At 43.1% G+C, this 26,385-nt stretch overlaps 1 protein-coding gene and 1 gene segment (V, D, J or C); both read left to right on the top strand.

The window, feature by feature from the left end:
- The window catches only part of LOC114084216 (immunoglobulin lambda-1 light chain-like), an 878,674-nt gene extending 860,437 nt beyond the window's left edge, over positions 1-18,237 (top strand). The window contains exons 3-4 of the mRNA XM_071615754.1: positions 16,343-16,380; positions 17,774-18,237. Coding sequence (XP_071471855.1) covers positions 16,343-16,380; positions 17,774-18,093 — 358 coding nt within the window. The 3' untranslated portion in view covers positions 18,094-18,237. The remainder of the gene's footprint in view (positions 1-16,342; positions 16,381-17,773) is intronic.
- Positions 1-22,982, top strand: part of LOC114084215 (immunoglobulin lambda variable 2-18-like) — a 473,618-nt gene extending 450,636 nt beyond the window's left edge. Inside the window, 2 exon segments of the V gene segment in view lie at positions 21,257-21,294; positions 22,533-22,982. Coding sequence covers positions 21,257-21,294; positions 22,533-22,852 — 358 coding nt within the window.
- The last annotated feature ends 3,403 nt before the right edge of the window (positions 22,983-26,385 follow it).

A 26,385-nucleotide genomic window follows, 5' to 3' on the forward strand; every position in this document is an offset into this window, starting at 1 on the left:
TACACCTTTTGAATTACAGCTCATGGTGCAAAGCCTGTTGCTGGTAGGTACAAAACAATACCAGTCATCACTTGAACATGAGGCCAGAACTGTGTGATTTACCAGTTAGAAGGTCAAGGAGGCTCAGCATAGTGGATAATTTGCATCTGGGAAGGAGCAAGAGCAGGGTTCCCTCCCAATACTCCACATGGGCACATGGTAAAGGCTCCATATCTCCAAGTTTCCAGTACCAGACACTCTCCCAGGAGTCCTATGTATGTCCCATGGGTGGAGATGAGGCTTTGGGTACAAGGTGAGTGTGACACTACTGCTACCTGAGGGCTCCAGTTCAACAATGTCTAATAATAATACAGTGAAAGCTGATTATGCAATGTCTCCTAACCACATTAAAATTAAAAAGGCATGCATAATTATTTTAATAATGTTATATAACCCACTATATCAAAGAAGTATGTATCATTTCCACAAAGATTGGATGAACATTATTTATGATATAATTTACATTCTTTTTCTCATGTCGTTTCTTTGAAATATGCTACATGTCAATTTAGACAGTAAAATTTTCTCAGAAACATCTGCTCTGTTTTCTATTTTCTCATTTACATTTGTTAAGGTAGATTTACTTAACCAAATAACCGAAGCATGATTGGTAATTTTCTAACCATTGAGTTGTTAACAAAAATAACATTTACCCTTTGATATTTACAATCACACAATGTAAATATGATTCGTGTTTTTTAGAATAAATTCAACTTTGAAGGAAAATTATGTTTGTTTCAAAACTACAGTTTGACCAACTATCTTATGAAAGTCCATAATTTAAGTAATACACTAATATAACACTTCTAAATCTATATAGTATAATTGCTTAAGTTTTTATTTCTTCTGTTTAGATATACATGACAGTAGAGTGGTATATATATATATATATATATATATATATATATATATATATATATATATATATATGATTTACCATTCTTGTGGTTATACATGATGCAGAGTTACACTGGTTGTGTATTAATATATAAAGACAAAAGTTATATAAATAATGTAATTTAGGGGTATAAAAAGCAATCTTTTCATTGTTCACTGTTACAAGCTCCTGCTATTGTTATGTTTGTGTTCATAGAAATGCAATGTGGATTTTAAGTGACTATTTTAATCACCATGCTTTTAGCAAAAAGAAAATAAACTCTGTATTTGCAAAGTCATGAAGGTATTTTGATGCCAGGTCATAATCACCAAAGAATGACCTGAGAAAGAATGATCCTGATGATGAGGTGGATCTTAATTCAATTGGTGTGTCTCAGGTGGCTTCCTTCCCTAGACACACATGTTTTCCCAAGCAGCTCATGAACAAAATGCCCATACTTTCATGAAGAGAGATTATTCATGTGGTCATGAAAATGACCACTCACAGAGGTGACCCGCCTATAGCCAGGTAGCAGCAGCAGAATCCAACCCTGAGTTCTAATATGAGGTTATTTCCTATGGGAAGCAGCCAGGTACCTCAGAGCAGATTGATGACACTAGACCTTTCTTCATGGCAGACTGATATTAGTTCTCAGTGAAATAGGCATTTACCATTGAGAGACCTTGTTTTTCTTGCCTGCAGTGCTTCTGCCAAAACAGTTATCCATGGACTTAGTGAACAGCTTAACCACCATTGTGGTATTCAACATGGGTCTTCTGAGCACAATGCTTATGTCACAGCCAATAAATCAGGTCATATTTCTGCCATTACTACCCTTACATTTCCCCAACATTCTAAAACACCAGGTCTGACAAAAAGGTTGACTGGCTTTTGAGGAGTCAAAGGTGAATCCTGGTGAGTGGTTATACCCATATTCAATATATGATGTTTGTGGCATAGGCAGGATTCCTGGAATTGGAATGAGAGCATGGGAATGGGAGTGCTCCACTAGTGACTCACTAGCACAATGTTTGTTTCCCATTTCTGTAATTCAACCCTATATTTGTCTAGTGCAGAGGACTTAGTTCCAAATGGAGGACACAAGAATGACTGCTGTAACCTGTGTCCAAGCCTCCCTTTTTCTACTCATAACAATTAATCACTAGACCAAGTTGGGGCTATTGGGACATGATTGGTCTTGATAATCAGGGGGATTAAGTTGCCACTGCCGACTCAAATAAGGAGACAATGCATGGAAAGAAGCATTTCTCTAGTCCTTCCTTGGACTGTAGTTAAGATCAGAATACCAACACAATCCACTTCAGCAGGGCTATTGCTGCACCAATGTTGTCTGCAGTGATGATTTGGGCCATTCCACCTGGAACTACTAGCTAGAGATCAACACTAGCCAAAGCAATTTTGGTGGTCAAGGGACTTAGAAATGGGTAGTGAAGAAAGTATCAATGATGATCACAGGAATTAGAATTCTATGGGAAAATATTTCTTTCAATGTGAATGTATTTGAATATGTTTTCCTTCCTCTGTCTGATCGTAGTGTCATCTAACATAGATGTGTTAAAAATAGGTAACTTTAGCCAAGCATGGTGACACATGCCTGTAATCCCAGCTTCTCAGGAGCCTGAGGCAAGAGGATCATGAGATCAAAGCCAGCATGAACAAAAGCAAGGCACTAAGAAATTCAGTGAGACCCCATCTTTAAATAAAATACAAGATAGGGCTGGAGATGTGGTTCAATGCTCTAATGATCCTGAGTTCAATCCCTGGTACCAAAAAGAAAAAAATTAGTTAACTTTATATTTCAATATTTAATTTACAGGATATCAAAATGGAGGGAAATGAACATACTTGAGGTCAAAAAGTATATTTTATTATATTATTGGGAAAAGATTTGGCGGTTTTTTGGATAATTTTATCTTAGTAGATGTGGCCTGGATATCATATGGATATGGGAATGAGTTTCTGGTTAACACAGGTGGGATATGGTGCCTTTTTTAGTTACAAATTTCATAGCTTCAGTTTATTTCTCAAAATTGATTATGTGTATATTTTTGGTAGTAGGAAGAATGTTTTCTGTTTTACTAGCCATGGAGGATAAAAGTGAAGCCCTGCAATCCTGTGACTCATGCCTGCATATGTGTATCTATTGAGCCACTACATAGAGAGGAGACCTCAGGTTGTTCACATGTCCTTGGATTAACCTCTAGCATGGTTCTTTTTTTTTAAGAGAGAGTGAGAGACAGACAGAGAGAGAGAGAGAGTGAGAGAGAATTTTTTAATATTTATTTTTTAGTTTTCGGTGGGCACAACATCTTTGTTTTTGTATGTGGTGCTGAGGATCGAACCCGGACTGCACGCATGCCAGGCAAGCGTGCTACCGCTTGAGCCACATCCCCAGCCCTCCAGCATGGTTCTGATACTTCAATTCTTTCATAATCCATAGTAACTAGGATGTCTGACTCTATTTTCATTTTACCAAATGCAAGAAATGAGTGGTACTAGATGGGGCATCTGGATATTTACCACAGAATTTAGCAGCATAGAGCAGCTTTCTGAGTATAGAATGGCCTTCCTGGTCCATGATTAGTCAGATATTTTGCTGATGTGGTGAAAAACCAAACAAGAACAATTTAGAGGAGGAATTTTTTTTTTCGACTCATGCTTTCAGAGGTGTCAGTCCATATATGGCCATCTCCATTGCTCTGGGCGCAAAGTGAGGTAGAATATCATGGCCAGATGACATGGAAAAGAAAAGCGACTTGAGTCATGACCAGAAAGCAGAGAGACCTCAGCTCACCAGGAACAAAATATAAACCCCAGTGTCCCATCTGCAGTGATAACCTCATTCAGCCATAGTCTACCTGCATATAGTTACCACCTATATCATTGGATTAACCATGGATTAGTTTACACCTCATAACCTCTTCATTTTTCCTCTCAAGATTCTTGCATTGTCTCACACATGAGCTTTTGCAGGACACCTATATCCAAATCATAAGAATCCCTGAATGCCCATGTGGGAAATCTGTCTTCATTGATTTCTGTCCTCAAATGCAAGGCACAGATGGGCTTTCTGAGACCTCTCTCATTCATCTCTAGATTTGGGGGGTAAGTGTGTGTTTGGTCACCATGCAAATTATGAATCCTCTGGGCATAATACTAATAGGAATCCACTCAAATAAACAGTGGGGACAAAAGAAGAGTCTGAGGATTTGGAGGTTCCGCATTCAATTTCTTTCAAGCTGCTTTGGGCAAAGTATCACCCTTGACTTCCCTGAACAATGGTTATAGTCACTTTCCAGTTGTTGACACCTTTGCCACTCTTCCAATTCTTCTGAGCTGTTTGTTTGTGGTTTTTTTGTTTGTTTGTTTGTTTGTTTTTAATCTGGGTCTAGTTCAGATGGTCTGTTGCCCTTCCATGTTCCCGTCCATGGGCAGGGCAGCTCCCTGCCGAGAGACCATTGATGACAAATGCCTCGGCATAAGGTCACCATGGACCCTCACATTCCTCATAGTTTTCTCAGTAGCTCCCAGGTGAACTTTGGTTTCCTCTTTGGCATTTCATTTAATGTTCCTCTTGTTGTTGACAAGCTTTTATACATTTCACATGTTATACATTGTTTACTTATTCAACTGCCTTCTTTTATGGATTTACTACCAATTTTAGCCTCAAACATTGTGTTTGACACATCTCATTCTGCAATGTACCATTAATAGCCACATTTGTTCTTGTTTTTAATCATCCATGTTTTATGTGGCATGTCTAAAAGCACCAGAATTCAGCCCTGATGGACAAAACAACTTTAGGTCCCTTATTGTCTGTGAAGTTAATCAGAGTCATAGTTTCTAGAGCTGAACTCTTAAAGATGATTTGTCAAGGATTCCTCAAGCAGAGAGGATCCTGCCTCTGAACCAAGGTGAATTCCAGGTTCAGGGCTATGAATTGAGGCTGGTGAGAGTCAGTGTCACTTTGAGAGTCTCCTCAAGGAGCCTGTCCATACTCCATGCAGGGAGAAGCGAACAAGTGCTCCCTTCACTCATTCAAGACCACATAGAAAATTCTTCCTGAGGTAAGGTATGTATGGCTGGAGGTGGGAGGAAATGCCAGAGAAGAATGTGCAGGCATCTTTGGAAGACCTTAGATAGAGAAGCCTTCCCAGGGATAACTTCTGGACAGTGGTAAATCATTCCCTGAGATTTGCAGGAGGCACATGCAGTCATGCTGGGAGAAGGAAATAGACCCTAGGAGCTCCATCTTCTCACACTGTGCTCCCTCCTAGAGAATCTGGACCTCAGCATGTTCTTCCTAAGGAAATTCAACTAACATGGTCTGCCATGCTTACACATACAATTAGCCTCCTTCAGTACATTTCCCAGGTGAGGTCCTCTCTATGCCTTGGCTCTTGCCAGTGTCCTGGGGGTGACTTTGTGTTAGTATGACCCTCAGAATGTGGTCACTGCAGCCCCAGATAACAGTTTAAACTCTCCTGATGTCCATTCAGCGACTGAAGTTGGACTCCTCCTGTTCATCCCCATGGTTGCCTATGCAACCCCAGCTTCTCTCCTGGCTTCCTCTGAATGCCAGGAGACAAATGCACTGACACTTGCTGGTTGAGGATTAACAGAGTAGCAGTGCCCCTCCTGAGGACCCCAAATCTTCTGTCACTGGAGAGCCTGTCGTCAGGATGTCCAGCCTCACTCTGTTCCAGTTGTGCCAAAATGTACCCTGTCCTATGTCTCAGATTGGTGGCATTCACAATGCATGGGAAGTCATGGCAGGTCAAGTTCCTGTTACTAGGGGCTTTGTTTCTGTTAGAAGACAATCCATCAAATGCAAGCCTATCTCCCCACATGCAATAGTTTAGAGAAATTTTGTCAAACCTTGTGCAGATGCAGGCTTCTTAGGTACTGAGAAACCAAGACTCATGTGTTCCAATTAATGTCATCACAGATAGTAACAGACTTCTGCCAATGTGCTGTTTTCTGCATGTGTTTTACCTTTTTGTAAGTTCCTCACCGCTCCACTACCATCTTCCATTGTGATTGGTTTATTTTTTCCCAATAATTCCACTTTGGTTACCTTTTATATCCTTTTATCTATATTTGAAATTTATTTTCATAGTGGTTCTACTATGAGTCACGACCATAAGAAAGCGACAGTTGCTTTACACCAACTACTTTACATCAATACCAACATAGTTTGCAATGATGCTGCCTGAGTTCTATTACCATGTTCCCTCTCCTCCTACCCTCATCTATTCTTGCATATGATGCTGTTGTCGCAAGTATGATGTGCATATTGGCATTCTTGTGCTCATTTCCATTCTTGATTCAAACTGAACATTTTTCTCCTGTCTTTTCATTCATATGGTAAAATGGTAATTATTTCAGGTGTTTGTTAGAATGATGGAAAGCTAACACAACAAGAATGTAGAACCACAGCCTAATCCCTGCATTCCCCCCTCCTGTAGCTGCCCCTGCAGCCTTCCACTGGATTCCAGGCCTCCTCCCTGCAGAAGAGCTTCAACTATTTCTGGTCTTCAGTTCCTGCTGGTCTCTGCTGCCCCCTATTGGACTCAGGGAGCATTCTAAGCAGTTGGATGGAGAGTTTGAAGTTAAAGAATTGAAATTGCCCTAAACACCACCATTGGGTTCCAGGCTGACTCCATCCCAAGTATAAAGTGCCTGGTTCTCTCAGGTCTCTGGCTTGTACTGGTCAAGTGCCAGGACACAGACTTTACACAAATATGCTCTGTGTCTTAACATGAGAAACCCTCCCTCTCTGTACCCCCACTAACTCATCAATATAAGAAACTAGAAGATCCTTGCCAGGATGGTAAGTCTTGTACCTGAGGGAGAGCTATGAAAGGGTCTACTCATATCACCAAAGATCACCACAAGTGCCAGGGTTCTTAGGTTCTCAGAGGCTTCTCCAAGAGGACTTGGATCTAAAGAACTAGACTCTGAGGATTGTGAGACTCAGAATCATTGTTATGCCCCCAGACAAATTCTCAGTCATCCTCTGCCTCAGAATCCCCAATTCCCCATTCTGCAGTGGGACAATCACGTGACATGAGAAGAACCATTGGGGATAAAATGGAGCAGAAAGCTGAAGACACCTTGGCCTAGGAAAGATGAGTGTCCTATAGCCACAGACATAGTCTCTAAGGTCTGTGAGTAGAAATCAGGCAGCTGTAGGCTATAGCAAGTCCTTCTGACAGAGGAGCAACTAGAAAGGCATACCTACTCCTTTTCCCCAGGAGAGACAAGCCAGGCTCCAGGGACACTGAGAAAAGGGCCAGCTAGACCAAGACTCCTTTGTCACTACCAGAATTTAGCTCTCAGTGTATGTCAGTCTGGAGAAATGGAGGGTGTGGACATCTAGAGCTGCAGCTGCAACAGCTAGGGAGATCCCCTGCCCAGTCCCCTGAGAATTTCCCAGGATCCAGCCAGACCCGGATTTCCGAATTTCTGAGTGTGGCCACCATGTGAGGATGTGGCCTGTGGTGAGACAGCTGCTGCAGGTGCAGGAGCTGGAGGGGGGAGGGGACTTGGGACTGGGTGATGGTATAGCTGGGGATGCTATGTTTAGGGACAGTCCCTTTTTTTCTCCCTGAAACCTGGGACAGTCCCTGGGGGAAACCACAGCTTCTAGATCCTAACTAGTTAGAGAGTCATGCCCTTATGGGGGTGCTGTGGAAGGAACAGCTGTAGCCCAGACTCCTAGGATGCAACCTGCCACCAATCTCCAAGTTGTGAGGAGTCCAAGGCCAGAGGCAGGAGTGAGACATGTACCCTAACAGGAGAGAAGCTGAACTGGCTCGGGGAACTCCCAGGGGTTGTCCACTGAGCCCTGCAAGACATCTTTTATGCCACCTTGTTCATCTACAAGGTCAGTGACATGTGGGGTTTATTAGCACCAGTCCTGGCCCTCAGGAAAAAAAAAACATTGTGCAATGGAAAGATCCAACCTGGAGATCCCTGAAATCTGATCTGATGAGTTAAGAAAAATCATTCAATTATGATTACCATCCTTCACTTTATCTCTTTCTTCCTTCTCTTTATGATCATCATTGATAATTGTGAAGGTTCTGAGACTTTATCATATTTTCAAACTAAAATGCAAGCCAGCCACATTTTCACAGATGCTGCAGAACACAAAAGACTCCTAGATCAGAGACAAAGAACAGATTGTCACTCACAGCAATAGCAGGTGCCCAAACAACAGCATTTTCTTACGCTGTTTTCACAAAGCCATGCAAAGAAGGTCAGGTGACATTTGTGCACCTGAGTTGAGCACCCCAAATCTTTTATTTAGTACAGCAAGCCTACCTGTTCTCTGCTCCAAAGGGAAATACTCTCTCTACCTTCCAAGGTTGCTCACTTTGCAAACATCTTGAAAATACAGTCCAGAATGAAGGTATTCAACACTTTGGCTCAAGAAACATGAAGAAATGCAGAGCCCCATTAACATTTTTTTTCCTGACAACCATGATCTATACCAACAATGGGAAATCCCATTTCTATTACCACATCCCATGGATATGACTAGACTGATTTTCACCAAATGTAGCAGGAATTTTGATTAGTTTATAACTCAAAACACGGACCAAGCAACTCCTCAAAGAAGTCTTTCAGAAAATTTACCTTGGTTGGTCTTAGCAGATCCCTTTAATAATTGCTAAAACAAAACAAGACAAATACCCACAGGGCTGCAGCTATGAATTTCAAGGGACGCATTTAAGATCTTATGGTATAACAAGATAATTATGGTTGACAAAAATTCATTGTATATTTCAAAGTAGCTAATAGAGAGGATTTTGAAAGTTCCCCACACAAGAAATGATAAATGTTTGAGGCAATGCATTTGCCAATGAGCCTGATCCAGTCATTTTAAATATATGTATAAATATAAATACACAAACTTAAATATCACATTGTAACCCATAAATGTGTACAGGTATTATGTATAAATTAACATTAAATGTTTTTCAATGAATTTCCTGGCAGAAAAATCAACAGGAAAACAAAAAAAAAACAGATCCACACTGCAGTCCTAAGAGTGGCAGAGCAGGGAGCTTTCTGATCAGGATCTAAAGTCCAAAGTCCTACGGATCTCAGACATTTGTGTACTAGTCTTCAGGGCATCAGAGTTCAGAGAGGTGAAGGAGCCCAAATAGCAGCAGTGCATAAGTAAGGCAGAAGAAAGCTCTATTCAATCAGGTTCAGATTGGGCCCATGTTTAACTGAGCAGCTATCATAGGCCTGACTCTGAGATTTGAGTGTTCCATGCACTGAGCAGCCTGACACCATCTGGAAAACAGTGTCATCATCAACAAAGAATGTCCTGATGCTACTCAAAGACCAGGCTTCAAAATACAACTCTAGGCTGGTTGCCTCTTAGCCCTGTGGCATCATACAAGTAGGGAAACTTTCTGAGCTTCTACTTCTTCATATTCAAATAGGGGAGGATTAAAGTGTGTAAAGCACTCAGCCAGTGCTAAAGCATCACTATTGCCATTAAATTATGAATGATATAGCTTCCCCTCAATGCACCCCAACTCTAAGCCTGTGCCCATCCCCCTCCTCCTTTGGCTCAGCAGGGAGTCAGGCACAAGTCTTCCAGGTGGATCAAGGACTAGAAATGCAAGGAACAAGCTCATTCCTAGTTTCTAGCTCATCCTGCACCCCACTTCCTGAACAAACTTGGACCCTACATTCATCTTCTCTGGGTCTTAGTTTTCTCAACTGTAAATCAGGGATACTTGCCCTAAGGATACCCCAGGATTTATTCTGAACCCCAAAGTGAGACAGCAAACAAGGAAACCAGCATTCATCAGACACCTGCTGGTCTCAATAACCCTCATAACCTCCCTGATGCAGAAGAACATTCTCCCCATTTTACAGACAAGAAAACTGAAGCCCAGAAGTGACCTATGCCTGAAGGGACTCAACATCTTGATCTCACCACCACTGCTTGTCTGGTGGGTACAGAATCACTCCCTGAAAGGAGGATCCTTTCCTGATTTGAGAGAGAGCCAGACAGGAGCAGGCCAGGCATGGCCAACCCAGCCAAGGTAGGATTGGTCTAAACTGGCCAGAGTGCAATGTGTAGGAATTGAGCCTGGGGCCTGATCAGAAAAGCCACAGCCTTGTCCCCTCCTCCTGACATCAAGTCTTCTGGTGCTCCTGTTCCAACGAGTGCTCAGCCAATTTCCACAGCCTCTCTAGGCCCCTGGTGACAGTCCACAAACCCATGACGTCCTTGGGGAACTAAGGAAAGATGCAAAAGGTGGTTCAGGAGAGCCCCACCCAGAGCTACAGGGGTGGGGCCAGACAGGTGGCTGCCCCGAGGAGCAGTTGGGCCCTGGATCCTTATCATAGCAGGGCAGTTAGCAGATGTCTCTCTGCAGAAGACCCCCAGGGGTAACAGCCATGGGCCCTGGATCAGGCCAACTGAGGACAGGGACAAAAACCAGTCCAGGGTGAGGAAAGGGCCAAGAGCCTCATGGACCTGTATATACTCTAGCAGCCACTGCCATCAGGAGGACCAGGACTATACCCTCTATGGATCCCATGCCACAAGGGCCTCTGACCCTGAGAGCAGACAAGGCCCAGGGTAGGCCACTGGATACTGGACCCTCCTGCTGCTGCTGGACCTGCAGAGCCCTTGGAGCAAGTAAGGAGTCTTGGGGGAACATGGGAGTCTCAGTTGAAGCTGGGAATGGGTGGTAGAGGAGGAGGGCAGGAGAAGTGGCAAAAGGGGTGACAAAGTATCAGCCTGAGACACTGGCCTAAAGTGCTGATTTTTTGTTCATTGTGGGTTTGTTTGAATTAATTTTCAACATTGTATTGAAGTATTATTTATCTTGGTTCCTCAGTCTTTTTGCACTAAGGGTAGTGCCTCACTCACTCCCCCTAGTCCATTATTAGTATCTCCCATTTGCACAGGGTTCAGCCTTTCCACTCTTCCTCTTCCCCGCTTCTGCTTGGCTGTGCTCTGAACCCTTATGGTTTGGCTGAGCCACTGATGGTGGGAAGCAGGGATCCAGTCATCAGACCCTCAGCCAAGGATCCTCAACCAGGGCTGTATCCTGAGGTTGCCTCCTTCCCAGAGCTGTAGATGCATGACCATGTCTTGTATTTTGTGACAAAAAGGGAGGTGCTGGGCAGTGAACCCAGTGATTGACCCATGATAAGCCCCTCTCTACCACTGAGCTACATCCCTAGCTCTTTCCTATGATGGTGTAAGAGAAGAGGTTTTCTGCAAGCCCTCCCCCTCAGAATGAAGTGATGGTTTGGTTTGGTATCCCCAAAGGATGTGCCCTCACTGCCTTGTTCATAAACATTTCCTGGGAACCAGGCCTGGATACAACAGAGAAAGCTGGCCTGCACCAAGGGACCTATCTAGTTATGGGGGACAAACTCGTGGTCCTTTCTAGGAGCCATAGAGTTAAAGAAGGGGTGCTCCCTCTGTGGGTTGATGCCCAAGCTGGTATCACAGATGAATGGGTGCTGGATAGTGATGGGGTAGCCCAGCAGACACACTAGAGCTTCACAGAGAGTGTAGGGCGTGGGCACCAAGGGAAGCAGGGAGCTGCTGGGCTGAAGCAGATGGAACCCCTAGGTCTGGTGCCCCAGACTAGGTTCTGCTGTCTAGGTGCAGGCTTTGGGGGATTTAAGTCAGAGTCAAACTTGTGCTTTGGAAAAACCGGTTGAGGTTTGGAGTCTGTTGTGAGGCCAGAATTGAGTCCAGGGACAGAGATAGAAGACAGAGATGGGGCAGCAGCGGGGGATCTGGGAGTTGGTGAACTGGGACCACAGACTGTTCCTAGGCATGGGGAGAATGCACTAATCCACATGCCAAAGTTGCTATGAAATTGATGAATGAATTTAGAGCAATGATACCTGAGAGGAATGGGCACTTTCATGGACTGTTTATAAGGATTTCAATGTACAACAAATTCAGCAATAGGCAGCAAGTCATGAAAGAAACTGGGCTTATCTACAGTGTGTAATTCCATTTCTCAAAATTTATCTTAAGGGAGAAAATAAAGCCATAACCAAAGATTTGCAAACAAGACCGTCTATCTAGCTTAATGTTATTAATAATGGGAAAAATTGGAGATAACACAAATATCCATGAGAAAGGGTGTGACAGAACAGTGTGGCATATCATAAAGCATCTTACACAAACCTTCAAAGTTATATTTGTAAGGTAGACTCTGGCAACAAGTTACTGCTTAATAATGTTATTTTAATAATGTCATGAAAAAGGAATCAATTTCATAAAAATTGTTTCTGAAGCATATTTATTAATAAGAAAATTCATTTTAAAAAGATAATTGTGTGCATTTTCAAAAGCCTATCTTTAAAATTTGAAGAATTTTTTTAAAATTTTTTTAAATTTTCCATAGTATGTCTCTGGCTGGTATAGTTTCACTTCATTTAAATTTTAGTTTTATAGCTTTCTGACTTTATGAAAATGTTCACACAGAGAAATATTGCATTTTTGTCATCTAAAATAATTCTAATAAAATAGTAACAGTTTATATATATATATATATATATATATATATATATATATATATATATGTACTTTCCTCAAAAAAAAAAGAGGGGCTGAGGTTGTGGCTCAGAGCACTAGTCTCCAACATGTGAGGCACTAGTTGCAATCCTCAGAACCACATAAAAATAAATAAATAAATAAAATGAATGTATGTGTACATGTACAACTTAAAAAATATATAAAAAGAAAAGAAAGAAGTATATTATATACAGAAGATAAAAAGTAAATAGCAGACACTTTCTGTTACCCTCTCTCTCCTACCACCTTTCCCCGAAAACCTATTCCACTTTCCAAGGCCACTGTCTTGTTGGTCTGTATAGTTCAACTCTTTCACTGTATGTGCATTCTTGAAAACACACACACACACTCACTCACTCAGGGGGAGAGAGTTGGTGTTGAGATTTTATTTTTTGAAAATAAAGTCATACTCTGTATATTACTCTAGAATTAGCTTTTTAAGCTATCTATAATTGATTTTTCTAGATTAGTCCATATGAATCTTTGGTATTCTCATAAATAGCTATCTAGGGAAAGTTTGTATGTACCAGAATTTTGTAATCATTCCCCTTTTAAGGGTCACTTCAGTTGTTTCCACTAGAAAATACGCAAGTGATGATGCATTAAAAATCTGGGGGTGGGGAGTCAGCATAGTGTACTTTTATATCTCTAAAGATTAAATGCCTAAAAGTGGAAATTCTGGATCTCAGAGGAATTCCTTTGAGATTTTTTAGGTAGTTCCAAACTACTTCCAAAAGGCTGCTCCAATTTATACTCACTACAGTGAAAGACAGTGCCCTTTCTCCTACCTCCTTGCCAATAATGTGATGTTGTTGATCTTTCTTTACTTTACCCGTGTGTTAAGAATAAAGGGAATGTGTTTGATTTATTATTTATTTCATTATTGGTCAAATGTTTATCCTTTCTTATTTTTAACTTAGTGTATTCCTCCTGTGAATTAAGAAGTCATTATGTTGCCTGCTTTTTTACTCCATTGCTTGTATCTGATTATATTGTCTATAGAAACTTAACTCCTTGTTTAGAAAATGTGTTATAAATATTTTCCCTTGGTCTATTTTAGAACTTTTGTTTATGAGGTCTTCCACCATAAAGTGGTTGTTAAGCCTATTGTGTCGCATTGGTTTAGCCTTTTCTTGATGGTTTCTGTGATCCATGCCAAGTTTAGGAAGGTGATTTTTATTTTGATATGATAAAATTACTCTTCTATTTTGTTCTAGTACTTCTGTTGGTTTGGTGCATATGTGTTTAATTTTATCTGGAGTTTGTGTGCATAGGCATATAACTTTTTTTATTTGCCAAATGGAAAGACATCTGTTGAATATAAATGAGATTTTTATCAAATGCTAAATGATGACTTATCACATTCTCTCTGTGGTTCTCTTAAAGTATTGGTTTATTCCTGCATCCTTCTACTTTGTTTTCATTATTTTAGCTTTATGATGTGTTTTTGTATCTGCAAGGGGAAACAATGCATAATTATTACTGTTTTGCAAAATATCTTTCTTCCTGTTGAACTTTGGAATCAATTCCCTAATTCTCAAAAATCATTCTTTTGGTGTTATGTTTGTAATTTCTGGGAATACATGGTTGATTTGAGATGAACTGATACCTTTATAAAGCTCTGCACTTTTACCCAGGAACATGACATGCTTTCTATTCACTCACTTTTATGTTCACTAGTCAAGTAGTCTTGTATTTTATTCATTGAAAATCTAGTGTTATTTATTTATAAATCTTAGTTATGTGTTGGTGTTTCAAATATAATTTTATTGAAATTGAAAATTTCCCACAATTTCATATCCTAAAGTGTTACCTATGCAGCAGAGAATTCTATTCATTTTTACATGTCACTCTTATGTTCAGCCACTTTAATTCTTGTATGGGTTTTAACAGTTCAACTAATTCTCTTAAGTTGGTTGGTTTGTTTTTTAGTAGACTAGCACATCATTTGCAGGAAACATTTTCACTCTCTTTTCTTAATACTTACAACTTTTCCCCCTTCATCTCCTTACATTGGGTAGAATCTGTTGAATATTGAAAACTGTGAGTGAGCAACTTTCCTGGTTTCTGCCACAAATGTTTTTTTTTTTTTCCTTTACATATGAATGTTGTTGTAAATTTTGGAAGACACCTTTTAATGAGTTGAGGAAATTTCCTTGAATACCTTCATGCAAGGATAAATGTTTCCTCTCTTATTCAGAAACAAGAGTTGGGTTCATATTAACATTACACTAAAGTCTGACTTGCCCAAGACAGGAGGGGTATAGGACAGACTGAGAAATGTCAGAAGAGCCACTTATCTAGAATAGGGAGCCGGATCCCAGCCCCAAAGACATCCCACAGTGATTGAGATATGTCTTTTACACAAATTCTACACGAATTTCAAAGAATCTAGGTGCATGTCTTTAATACAAACATTGTCAAATAGTCCTGATGCTAAGGTTAAAAAATGGTGATCCCAATGCAATGAATAATCTTCCAATGTAATATAATATCTTTATTTATAAAGATAAAATCTCACTTGGCAAAGCCACCATCAATTCTTAGAGTATAACTTCTGCAATTTTCTTTTTATTTTTCTTTTGATTATCTTAACGGTACATTGTGTTGTGGTATAAGAATACACAAGGTGATTCAATCAGGGAATGACTAAGATGACTCCAGGCCATTGACTTGGAGACAAATTGCTGAAATGAGGACACTGCAGGGGATCAGATCTTCAAAGAAATGTGTTTAGTTGGAAGCTGTTGAGTTCCAGGTGCCTGAAAGACATTCAAGCAAAGATAGGTTCAGGAATCAAAATATATGTAGATCTGTGGCTGAGAAGAAATGTCAGAGCAAGAAAGAGGAATCTGGGACCTCTGGGCAATTGTGGAGTGCATCGTAAGACTCAAATCAAAAAGAGAGGGAAGAGTACAGAGGAAAAAGCACCTGGTAATAGTCTAGGGTCATCAGCAATGCATGGGTCAGAGAGAAAAGGAAGCTATGTGAGCAAGAGAGTGGGCCATCTCCACAATCAATGAGAAGAGAATGACCAGAAAAAAGGGAACTCCTGCAGAGACCTCAGGCTACTGGGAAAGACCTACAGATTGAGACAAGGGCCTTTTAGATCTTGACATAAGAAGTTTCAGGAAAATATGAGGGTAAGAGCTAAGGGAGTCCTACCATGTTCCAGCATGCAAAACAGTGCCTGGGGTAGGTGGGTGTTTCATAGTAATTTTGGATAGATCGATGAATGGATGGATAAATGGAAGTATGTATGGATACAAAGAGTGGTCTGAAATATCAGGGAAGGTTTCATGAATGTGGTGGGACTGTGCTATGTCTCCACAGGTAGAAATGCAAGTAGAAGAGTCTCCATGTGGAGGTGCCTTAAGTCAGGCATGACCCAGTGTCAGTGGATCCAGGGAAGAAACTGTCATGGCTGGATGATTGGGGTTTGTCTAAAGGATATTCAGAAGTTCTAAAATGAGGCCAGGAGAAGTTGAGCAGGTCCAAGTCAGCTCAGGACTCTCTCCCACCTCACATAGCCACTTAAGAATATGCTTCACTAAGGGATTCTTGGCATCAACTGTGCTTAGCCTTTCTGTCAGCACTGAGAACCTCAGAGATAGGAGACATACTTGGAGTATCTCCAAGGCCATGGGCAATGCATGCCTGGGAGAGGAGATGAGTGTCTGGAGGGCCAGTCAACAACCTGCAGTATGCCAAGGACACAACCCCACCCGTCACACTCAGTAGTTTTCATTCTTGCCCAACCCCTAGGGGGCAAACCCCAGGTGCTGACCCTGTGGGTTTTAGTCCAAACCTCAATCACTGTGGTATGTCTTCGGTGGTGGGACCCGGCTCACCGTTCTAGGTAAGTGGCTCTTCTGACTTTTCTCAATCTGTCCCATACCCCTCCTGTCTTGGGAAAGTCTATTTTCTCTCCCTAAGGGCTTCTTACCCTCTTCCCTACCCTGTCTTAAGGACAGACCACTTACCTTTTTTCATGGGGTCTGGGGGAGGTTGGTGATCGCATGGTAGCCAGCAGGAAGGGTCCCAGCAGCAGAAGGAGCCACCTTCAGATTCCAAAAGCGGGATATGGCCTTGTCCTGAAGGCCTGGGCTGGAGACAGGGACAGGGACAGGGGTCCCTTTCCCTCCTCTAGGGCTGAAAACCAAGTGGGGACCAGGGGCCATGTTTAATTAGGGAGCATTAGGCCTTAGAGAGAGTTCACAGGCCCCCAGAATCCAGGCTGAGGGCTGGATGTTCATCCAGTTTGGGAAGGCTTCAAAGAATTCCCAGGGACAAGACTGGAGTTGGGACCCTAGCCCCTGGGCACTCAAGAGGTTATCCCAAATAGACATCACCAGAAGATAGAGAGAGAGAGAGAGAGATCTGGCTCACTCTAGGATGCACCTGTCTGGTTCTCTAATGGGCCTTGAAGGCAGAGGGATTCAGAGCCAGATTAGACTAGGCAAGGTGACCAGAGTCCAGCCTTCCCAGGGTGGTCCTCAGGAAGAAGCAAAGACTCATCTTTCCCTGGAGCCCCTTAACGCTGGGCATTGAGACCTTGATTATTCATGCATCAGACTCTGCCTTCCTCAAAGTGCATGTTAAATTCAGGAGATGATAAATGAGAAAGCAAATGGAAGCTCACAGAACTACTTGGCTGCTAGGTGAATTCAAGTGTCATTAGGAACTATGAGGGTGGGTGAGGGCTTCTGTGCCCCATAGTCTGTGGCAGTGAGCAGTCCCAGGCAGAGGCAAAGGGTCTTGTAATGAGGATATGGCAGACTTGGAGGAGCCCCCACTTGTCTGGGTAGAGCACAACTCCTTGCCAAAAGAGCTGAGAGGACAAGGATGGAGCAGAACCTGATGTCAAAGAGGACAGGAAGTTTCAGGAACCCTGTGAACTGAGTACAGGCTCAAGGCTTCCCACACCCACCAGAACCATCCTTCCATCCTGGATGGACCAGGAACACTTAACAAAGGAGGTTCTGGGTACTAGAAGGGTAAAGTAAGGTAGAAAATCTGGACTGGTAAACTAAGCCTACAAAGGGGAAGGATACAAGACTATCTGGGAGAGGTAACTTGGAAGGTGCTATCTATTCTCCAGGTGGCTTAAGTTCACAAGAAAGGAAAGAAAAGGGAAGGAGAGTCCTTGAAGGGTTAAGAAAACCACAATGAAAATGATTGCAGAAACTTTGGGGCATCCCCAACACCTGGGCTGTCCTATGTTGACCCACACCACTTCTCTATCCACACAGGTCAGCCCAAGGCTTCCCCCTCGCTCACTGTATTTCCACCCTCCTCTGACGAGCTACAGACCAACAAGGCTACACTGGTGTGTCTGATCAATGACTTCTACCCGGGTGCTGTGACTGTGGCCTGGAAAGCAGATAGTACCACAATCAGCCAGGGTGTGGAGACTACCCAGCCCTCTAAACAGACCAACAACAAGTACATGGCCAGCAGCTACCTGACCATCACGCCTGACAAGTGGAAATCTCACAAAAGCTTTAGCTGCCAGGTCACACATGAAGGAAACACTGTGGAGAAGAGTGTGTCCCCTTCAGCATGTTCTTAACCTTTTGTCCCTCACCCCACCCTCATGATCCTGGAAGTGAAGGACCCTGGTGAGGGACCCCCTCCTTTTCCTAGTCTTCCCACTAAGCCCTTCTCTCTGAACCCACTGACTGCTCAATAAAAATATCCCATTGTGAATCAGAAATCTTGCTCTATCTCATTTGTTCTTATCTTTATTTTAGTTGCAATGGCCTCAGAGTTCTCAGTGTAGGGTGAAGGGTATCCTGGCACCCAGTAGGAAAAGGAGGGCCATTTGGATAATCTTCTGGGGTATAACCCCAGGAGTATCCTTCCTCAACCAAATACCCATCTCCCCAACTCTCTACTGTATTCCTGAGCCCCCATCACACAGGGTCACACCAGGTTCTTCATTCCTAAATCTCATCAATGAAGACCTACTCATGTATCATTTCACATTTCTAATGTGCCAATGGTGACTGGTTATGTCTCTAGGCAGAACGGTCACTGCTCAGGGGCCTAGATCCCCTTAACCCTGGGGCTTGGGGCCTTGTTTATTCATGCTTCAGACTCCTGCCTTCCTCAAAGGGCATTCATGTGTGTTAAACTCAGGAGATGAGAAATGAGAAAGCAAATGGAAGGTTCAGAGAACTACTTGGCTGCTAGGTAAAATCAAGAGTCATCAAGGGCTGGGGCTGTAGCTCAGTGGTAGAGCACTCGCCTTGCATGTAGGAGGCACTGGGTTCAATCCTCAGCATCACATAAAAATAAACAAATAAAACAAAGGCATGCTGTCCATCTACAATTACAAAAAATAAATAAATAAATAAATAAAAGAGTCATCAGAGTCTGTGAGGATGGGTAAGGGCTGCTATGGCTCATAGTCTGGGGGTGAGGAGCAGTACCAAGAACCCAATAGAGGCAAGGCTCTATGAGATGCCATCTCCTGCTCATCCCATCCACCAAACCCACCATAGAATTGGTGAGTGAATTCTCTTTGCTGGTGGGGACTGTGAGCAGATATTTTATCCCTGCAGAGCGGCCTTGCCTACCTGGAAGGGAGAGGACTAGTAAGAAGAATGGCAGTTGGCCATAATGAGGTATTAGGGAGAAATAAGGGGGACTCCAGGAGTTCAGCTGCAAGCTAGTGGCAGAAGCATTAAGGTAAAGAAGACCCTTGATCCAAGGTCATGGTCTTAGCAGGAACAAAGTTTGAACTTTCTATTTCCTATGAGAAACCCTTTGGGGAGACTGTTAACCAAGTGAGTTGTCCATAGTTTCTTATCACCAGGGAATCATGGAAAGGCTTGGAAAATGAAATCTACATGTTCATTTCTCAGACTTTCACATTGCATGTCAGCTAAGTAAAGATACAACTTCTGCAATAGGGAAAACAGCTAATATAATAAAACAATTTTCCACATTGTGTTGACCCTCTTCTCCACCCTTGGGAGTCCTATAATATTCAGAAAGAGACTCATATTTCATGGAGCTAAGTAGGGGAACATAGGGTAAGTCAGAAGCATATAAGAATGATCACTGAATGATCCAGTGGATATGAAATTAGGCTTAAGGTTGACAATATCATGATGTTGGAATGAAACCCTGAAAGATTGGACCACAAGCTTCCAGGATGAAGAAGGTTTACAGTTAGTTGATGGCTAGAGTTGTTTGATGATCATCCTGTAAAAGGAGGAAATTGAAATCGAAATGGGTGAAAAAGATATGAAAGAAATTAAACAAGTGAGAAAAGGCACCAAATTAGGCACAGAATCCGCATTCATTGATTGTCCTAAGGAAACTGTCAGAGATCAACTAAAGACAAGAATTGTATATGGGACAGAATAAATCAGGGCAGAATGAATGTAACAAAATATCTACAAGTAAGGTTTAGCTTCCAAGAGGACTAAGAGCCCCCAGATTCTCCATCCCACAAGGCCCACTCCCTTCCTCTCTCAAGTGGCTCAGACAGTCATGAGCATCTCCAGCCCAAAGTCAGAGACACACTCTCAGGGGCCATGACAATGGGTTAGGGAACCTAAATATGCATCCCTATCTGTCTCTATTAGTCCTCTGTACCCCAGATTCTCACAGGGCCCCTTCTGAGTGTCCACCTCATCAAGACCATGGCAAACGTACTCACCAGAGCTGCCAAGATGGAACTTGCAAACACAGGGAGTTCTGGAGTCAAAATGGGACAGAGAAAGGGGTCCTCCTGGAGCTTGATTATGGCCACCCCTGATCCCAAACCACAGCTTTAACATGCCTCAGCACTTAACTGACTCCAAGTCATGGATATAGAAGCTGAGACCATCCAATGACATATCAATGGCCTCAGTGGATACAGTGGCAGGATCTACCTCATCCAAAATCACTGTCCCAAGAATAACCTCCTCTTCATTTTAAAAATTGGTGTTTATGATGAGAATTTTCAACACAAAAAGAAAACAGGAATAATAATGACTCCTATGGTTCTCATCAACTACCTATCAACATTATCAATTCATGGATGATTTTGATCCACCCACAAAATTAACATCACCCTTACATGATATTTTGAAATAAATGCCAGACATCTTCTCTTTTCATCTGCAAATATTCCACTTCTGTTCTGGAAAGATGAGACATAACTAAAATATGATTATCTACCCTAAGCAGAAATTTTCAATGATATCTTAATATCAAAAGTCAATCAGGGACTCACAAAATCTCTCCCAAATATCATAATGTATTTATTTTGTTCTGAGTATAGTACTGTTGTTATAGTGCTGGTTCTTCCTCTGAGTGTAGGAAGCTGAAATGAGAGTTGAAAGGGTGCTTTCTGCATGTGGTCTTGACATCGTCATCTTCCATAGTCTCCACATCCCTCTGGTGGCTCCAGGACAGACAGGAGCTAAGAGGAATGAGCTGTTGGTCCTGGTACTTTCTCAGGTTCCCACACAGCTCATGGCCTCCCAGAGTTGTCACTGAGGACTTCTGTTTCTTCCTTTCCCAAAAAGTGGTTCTTCCATGGAGAACATGAAAAGGTATAGTTGACATTTTGGTGAGGCCTTTTGCCAGGATGGTGGTTCCTGGGAAGGACATCATGTAGTGGTCATCACTCAGTAAGGGTAACTTCCCTTCATGCAGGTTTCACAGATGCAGCTGGTTGGGGGAGGGTCAGGGCAAGGCAGAAAGGGGTTTTTGCACGAGTCTGTGTCATAGTGTTGGGTGTTCGGCGGAGGGACCAAGTTGACCGTCCTAGGTGAGTGATTTTTTGTCCTCCTTTCTCTGCTCTCTCTAAGTTTGGGGACAATTTTCTGCTTCTTTATTCTTTGCCTGTGTCCTGTCTCTGTCCTGAGACAAGTATTCTCCCTGGATCTTAGTTCTGGGACACTGAACTCTACCCTATCTGTTCAGATGCTCGTGATTGTCTCAGTGGCTTGTAGGCAGATATTCAATCTCTGACTCCAGAGGCAGGGGACTGCACAGAATGACCTACTAAGATTCCATTGTCTGTCTGCCTGTCTCTCTGGGTTGGCATGCTGGTCCATAAGAAGTGCTCTGATCTGTTCTCCCTTGTTGGGCACTTTTTGGTCTAATTAGTTTGTAAGGGGATAAACTTCAGGCCCTAACTAAGGGCAAGAGGAAATAAAAGACATTGTGGGACTGAAAATGGTGAAATCAAAGACTTAGGACACTAAGGGAACAACATGTCATAACTCAGCTCAGGCAACCTGGACTGTAAACTCAGGATCAAAGGTCAGAAAGGAGGTAAGAGGTAGAAGGGACCCCAAGCCTTCAAGTAGTGCCAGGGACAGAGCCCAGACACACACTGGGTTTCAGGAAACTTAGGAGGAAGAAAAGAAGAGGAGACTCTGGATAACAGATAGGCAGGAGAAGAGTGACTGAAGATGAGAGTGGTGGAGGTAGGTCTCCACAGGGTACATGCTGCAGAAGCACAGGCTCCTGAGTTTACATATGAATAGGTCCCAATACAGGAAACCTACAGATATGACCTGTAAAAAGGAATTCTGGTCTCACTTTGCAAAAAGGAGGGGGGGCCAAGCCAGACAGACAGACTTTGAGGAACAAAGACCCTTACCCAGAGCAGAGACTCAAGAAGAAAAACATTAGGGTGAAAATGGGTTCCTTAGTAAAAACTCTGGCCCTCACTCATAATAAAGTTTCAGAGAACTCATAGAAAGACACTACAGATGAACCAGAAAGATGGCAGAAAGATGCATGGCAGGAAGGCAAGGGTGACATATTTGTGACAAAGCCCAAGATCTAAGAGGTGCCAGGTAAGGTGATACACAGGTGTCCTGGGTTGTTTAAAGGCTATGAACATGGGGAATAGCTTGACGAATTCCCCAACACACTTCTATATCACACATGCTCCAACAGAGTCCCTGAACAAGAAGACCCTCCTCACACACTAAGTGTAGGGGCTTCCGGGTGGACACCAGAACACTGATCCCTTTTGTCTGGTCCATCTTGCAGGTCAGCCCAAGGCTGGGCCCTCGCTCACCCTGTTCCCACCCTCCTCTGAGGAGCTCCAGAGCAACAAGGCCACACTGGTGTGTCTGATCAACGACTTCTACCCGGGTGCCGTGACCGTGAACTGGAAGAAAGATGGCACCAAGGTCACCCAGGGCGTGCAGAACACTCAGCCCTCCAAACAGACCAACAATAAGTACATGGCCAGCAGCTACCTGACTCTGACAGCAGATGAGTGGAAATCTCATAATTCATTCACCTGCCAGGTCACTCATGAGGGGAGCACCGTGGAGAAGAGTGTGTCCCCTGCACAGTGTTCCTAGGTCCCAGACCCTCACTCCACCCTGGACCTGAAAACCCCAGGGAAGCTTCTCTCCTCCCACCCCTACCATCCCAGCCCTTCTCCCTCAACCCAGAAACCCTCAATAAACATTCTCCTTTTCAACCAGAAAACATGGTCCTGTTTATTTTAGTTTACACACTTCCAATCTGAACTTTGGCCATCCCATCAGGTGTACACAATTAGACCTTGAGACCAAACAGCCAGGAAAGGCTCCTGATATTTCCTTGGTAGATGCTTTCACTCTCACCCAACCTCCACAGAATTTTCTACAGCAATGGAATGGCCCTCAGCTAGAACACAGCCTGCATATTTTCATCTATCCACCCTGTGCTTGCTCCTCTTGTGCAGACTTGTTCACCTCCCCACTCCCAAGGATCAATCTCTCCTTGGATCCCCAAGGCCTCGGGGAGAATATGTGAGCTCCCTTCCCTGGAGCATCACTCCCCCCTCAAATATCTTTTCATCTAAGGTCTAAGCCCCCATCACTGAGGCCATCCCTTCTTTGTCTCCCTTCCCCCACCTGTAATCCCTGTCCTTGCTGCCTAGAGCCACTTGCTCTTTCTTCTGTAACCACCCTACTCCTACATCACTGGGGACACTGCCTGCACCCCATAGCACTGCCCACTTTTGGACCCATAGCAATTCTTAATAATATATTCAGTCCATGAGCCCTGCTGATTCATCCTACAGACCCCTCTTGGTACCACTCATCTATGTGTGTCCCTCACTTTTCCAACTATTTTCCAGTCCCCTGAGAGGCAGGAATCAGTATTGCTTCTAAAGGATCCACCATAGGTGCCCTAAGGTTGTCAGTGGGTTTAGTGTGTCCAAAGACAGTAGCCACATTCTGGGATTCTCCCATGTGCTTGTGTGCAAGCACCTTATAAATAACTTGGTGTAGGCTCCCTGCTGTTGAATCAACACACACACACATAAACATATATGCCTGTGAACAAACACGCACCTTTCCACACAAAATGCATATAATAAGCTCATACACTTCCTTATACATTGTCATGTGGAGCACCTCTCTGAGAGAATCAGGAAGATTCCAGGTTTCAGGAGAGGCAGTAAGGCCCCCTGGTGTCATGAAAACAGATCACCTAGTGTCCTGGAGTTCCAGGCTAATGGTCTCTGTGGTAGGCCACTCACCTTGGGGAAAGACATGAATTTTCTGTGCATTCCAAGAGTGACACAGAGGACAGGAGAAAGCTTGGGGAGGGCTGTACTCAGGGAGCAGCAGGTGACTTTGGAGAACTAGGGAGGTGTTTATTGAGGAGGACACTTCAGGGATTCCAAGCTGCCAGGTGTGAGTCCCCCTGTGAGTTCTACAGGTTAATGGGCCAGCACAAGGCAATGCATTGAGGGCCTGGTGCTGGGATCCCATTCTGTTCATGTCCTTCCCATGAGGCTTACCATGTGTGTCTCTAGGCTGTAGGTGCACCCAGTGATGGTGACAACATGAACAGAGGCTGACTGATTCATGCACAAAGGACATGGTGGAGCAGGTATGTGCACAGGTGAATGTGTAAGTCAGAAGGAGGTCAAGGGGAAAGCAGAGATACCTACACTTAGAGCTCATGGAATAAACTCAATTGGGAGCAAGGGAAATCTACCAATCACCACCCAGGAATCTGGGCCATTCCAGTTCTGAAGAAGCACCCTGCAATTCAAGGAGGGGCCACTCACAGAAACAAGAAACAAACAATGCACCTTCAGTACAGCCCAACCAAGGGCAAGGTCAATGAATGGAGCTCAGGAACCTGCAGCAGGACCTGGAACCTTGATGGGAAATGTGATTCTCTATCCAACCCCCAAATTCCCATTCATACTTTCATCCCTGTCAATGCAGGAATCTGTAATCTTTGCCCTTCCTCCTCATCTGTCACTACCTCCTGGCTGAGGATATGGGGGCATACAGGAACCTTCTCATAAGTCCCAGTTGTACACAGAGTTCAGAGCTCCAGTATCTCTATATAGGAAATATGCTGCTCCCCACTTGCTGTTCCTCCTAATCTTCTTCCTCCTCCTGTTCCTGACATACTCAACACCAGCCCACCCAGGCCACCCAGCTTCTTCCCCGCAATACCATTAGCTGGGAACACTGATTTCACACACAGAAATCAAAAATAACAGAAATAATCAGTGTTAAATATTACCTTCTAGTTACATTCTTAAAATGGCTGCCATATATTTCCCTTAAATTAGGATCATCATTCATAAGATTTATATTGCTATTAGAATGTTGTATTATTAGAATATTACATGATGGGTATTTGTTCAGTATATTCTTGGGACATAATTTTGAGTATTCTCTGAATATTTAGGAGAGAACAATAAATCTTGGAAAACATGGGTGTATTTGAGTCATCAAATATCTCTATATATCTATATCTATATATATATATATATATATAGAGAGAGAGAGAGAGAGAGAGAGATATTCATCCAATCAGTAATTTTAATATTTTCATATTTTTTTGGAAATTACAAAAAAATTATAAAGATGAGGAGAAAGTTATCCAGAACCCCATCACCTCATATAATTGCCATTAATTTTTAAAAAAATTTCTACACTTTCATTTTTCATATCATAATAAAAATATATAAATGAAATTAAATAAAATCCTTGCCATGACTCACAATGGTCAAATTCCACAGCCTCCAAAGAGGTGATGTTCTAGGTCAAGCAAAAGCCACCAAATCTCACCCACCCATGGCCTGAGCAGCCCCTGTGAAAGGAGGCTGAACCCTGGGCCTCTAGTGCAGCTGCAGGAGGGTCTGGGCCATGGTGCAAAAAGGGGTTTATGTACAGATCTATGTCACAGTGTGCTGTGTTCGGCAGCGGGACCAAGTTGACCGTCCTTGGTGAGTTTTCCCTTCCACTCCCCTTTGGGCAAGGCTAAATTAGGGTAGATTTTTCTCTCCTTTCTAGCTTTTCTGGAGCTGAGGTTTCAACCTGTGCAGGAATCTGTTATTTTTTCCCCTCCTCATCTGCTTACTCAGTTTCTCCAGTCCATCCCCTATTCTTAGTTACTTTCTGGGGCAGGATAGAAATGACCATTTTCTGTACCCTGCTGGGAATTCTCTCTGGCCAAGGAACTCTCTCATGGAGTTTTCTTGTCTGAACTTCGGAATATCCACCCCCTCCATTTGCTGAGGTCTCTGAACCACAGGGTTCAGAGACACCAAGTGTCTCAGGCTAAAGCTCTAGGGATATGGGGTCTTTAAAGGGGGAGGGGAAGTGCTTGACCTCCCAGGGTCTATGCTCCATGGTCCCAGCTATGGCTGCTTCCACCCATTGAGGAGAGACTTAGACTGGGGACTTGGAATGAGGGAGAAGGAAATAGAAAGGAGACAGGGATGGAGAAAGAACTTTGTGTAGAAAGGTGAATCCAGTTGTTGGGTCCCTTCTCCTGCTGCCCCACTAGAGTTAGGATGCCTGGCCAGGGTGGGGTGAAGGACTCACAAGCTAAATGTGTCCAGTCTCCATCCTACAACTGGAGGAGAGAC

Source organism: Marmota flaviventris, chromosome 1, assembly GCF_047511675.1.
Source record: "Marmota flaviventris isolate mMarFla1 chromosome 1, mMarFla1.hap1, whole genome shotgun sequence".
Lineage (NCBI taxonomy): Eukaryota > Metazoa > Chordata > Mammalia > Rodentia > Sciuridae > Marmota > Marmota flaviventris.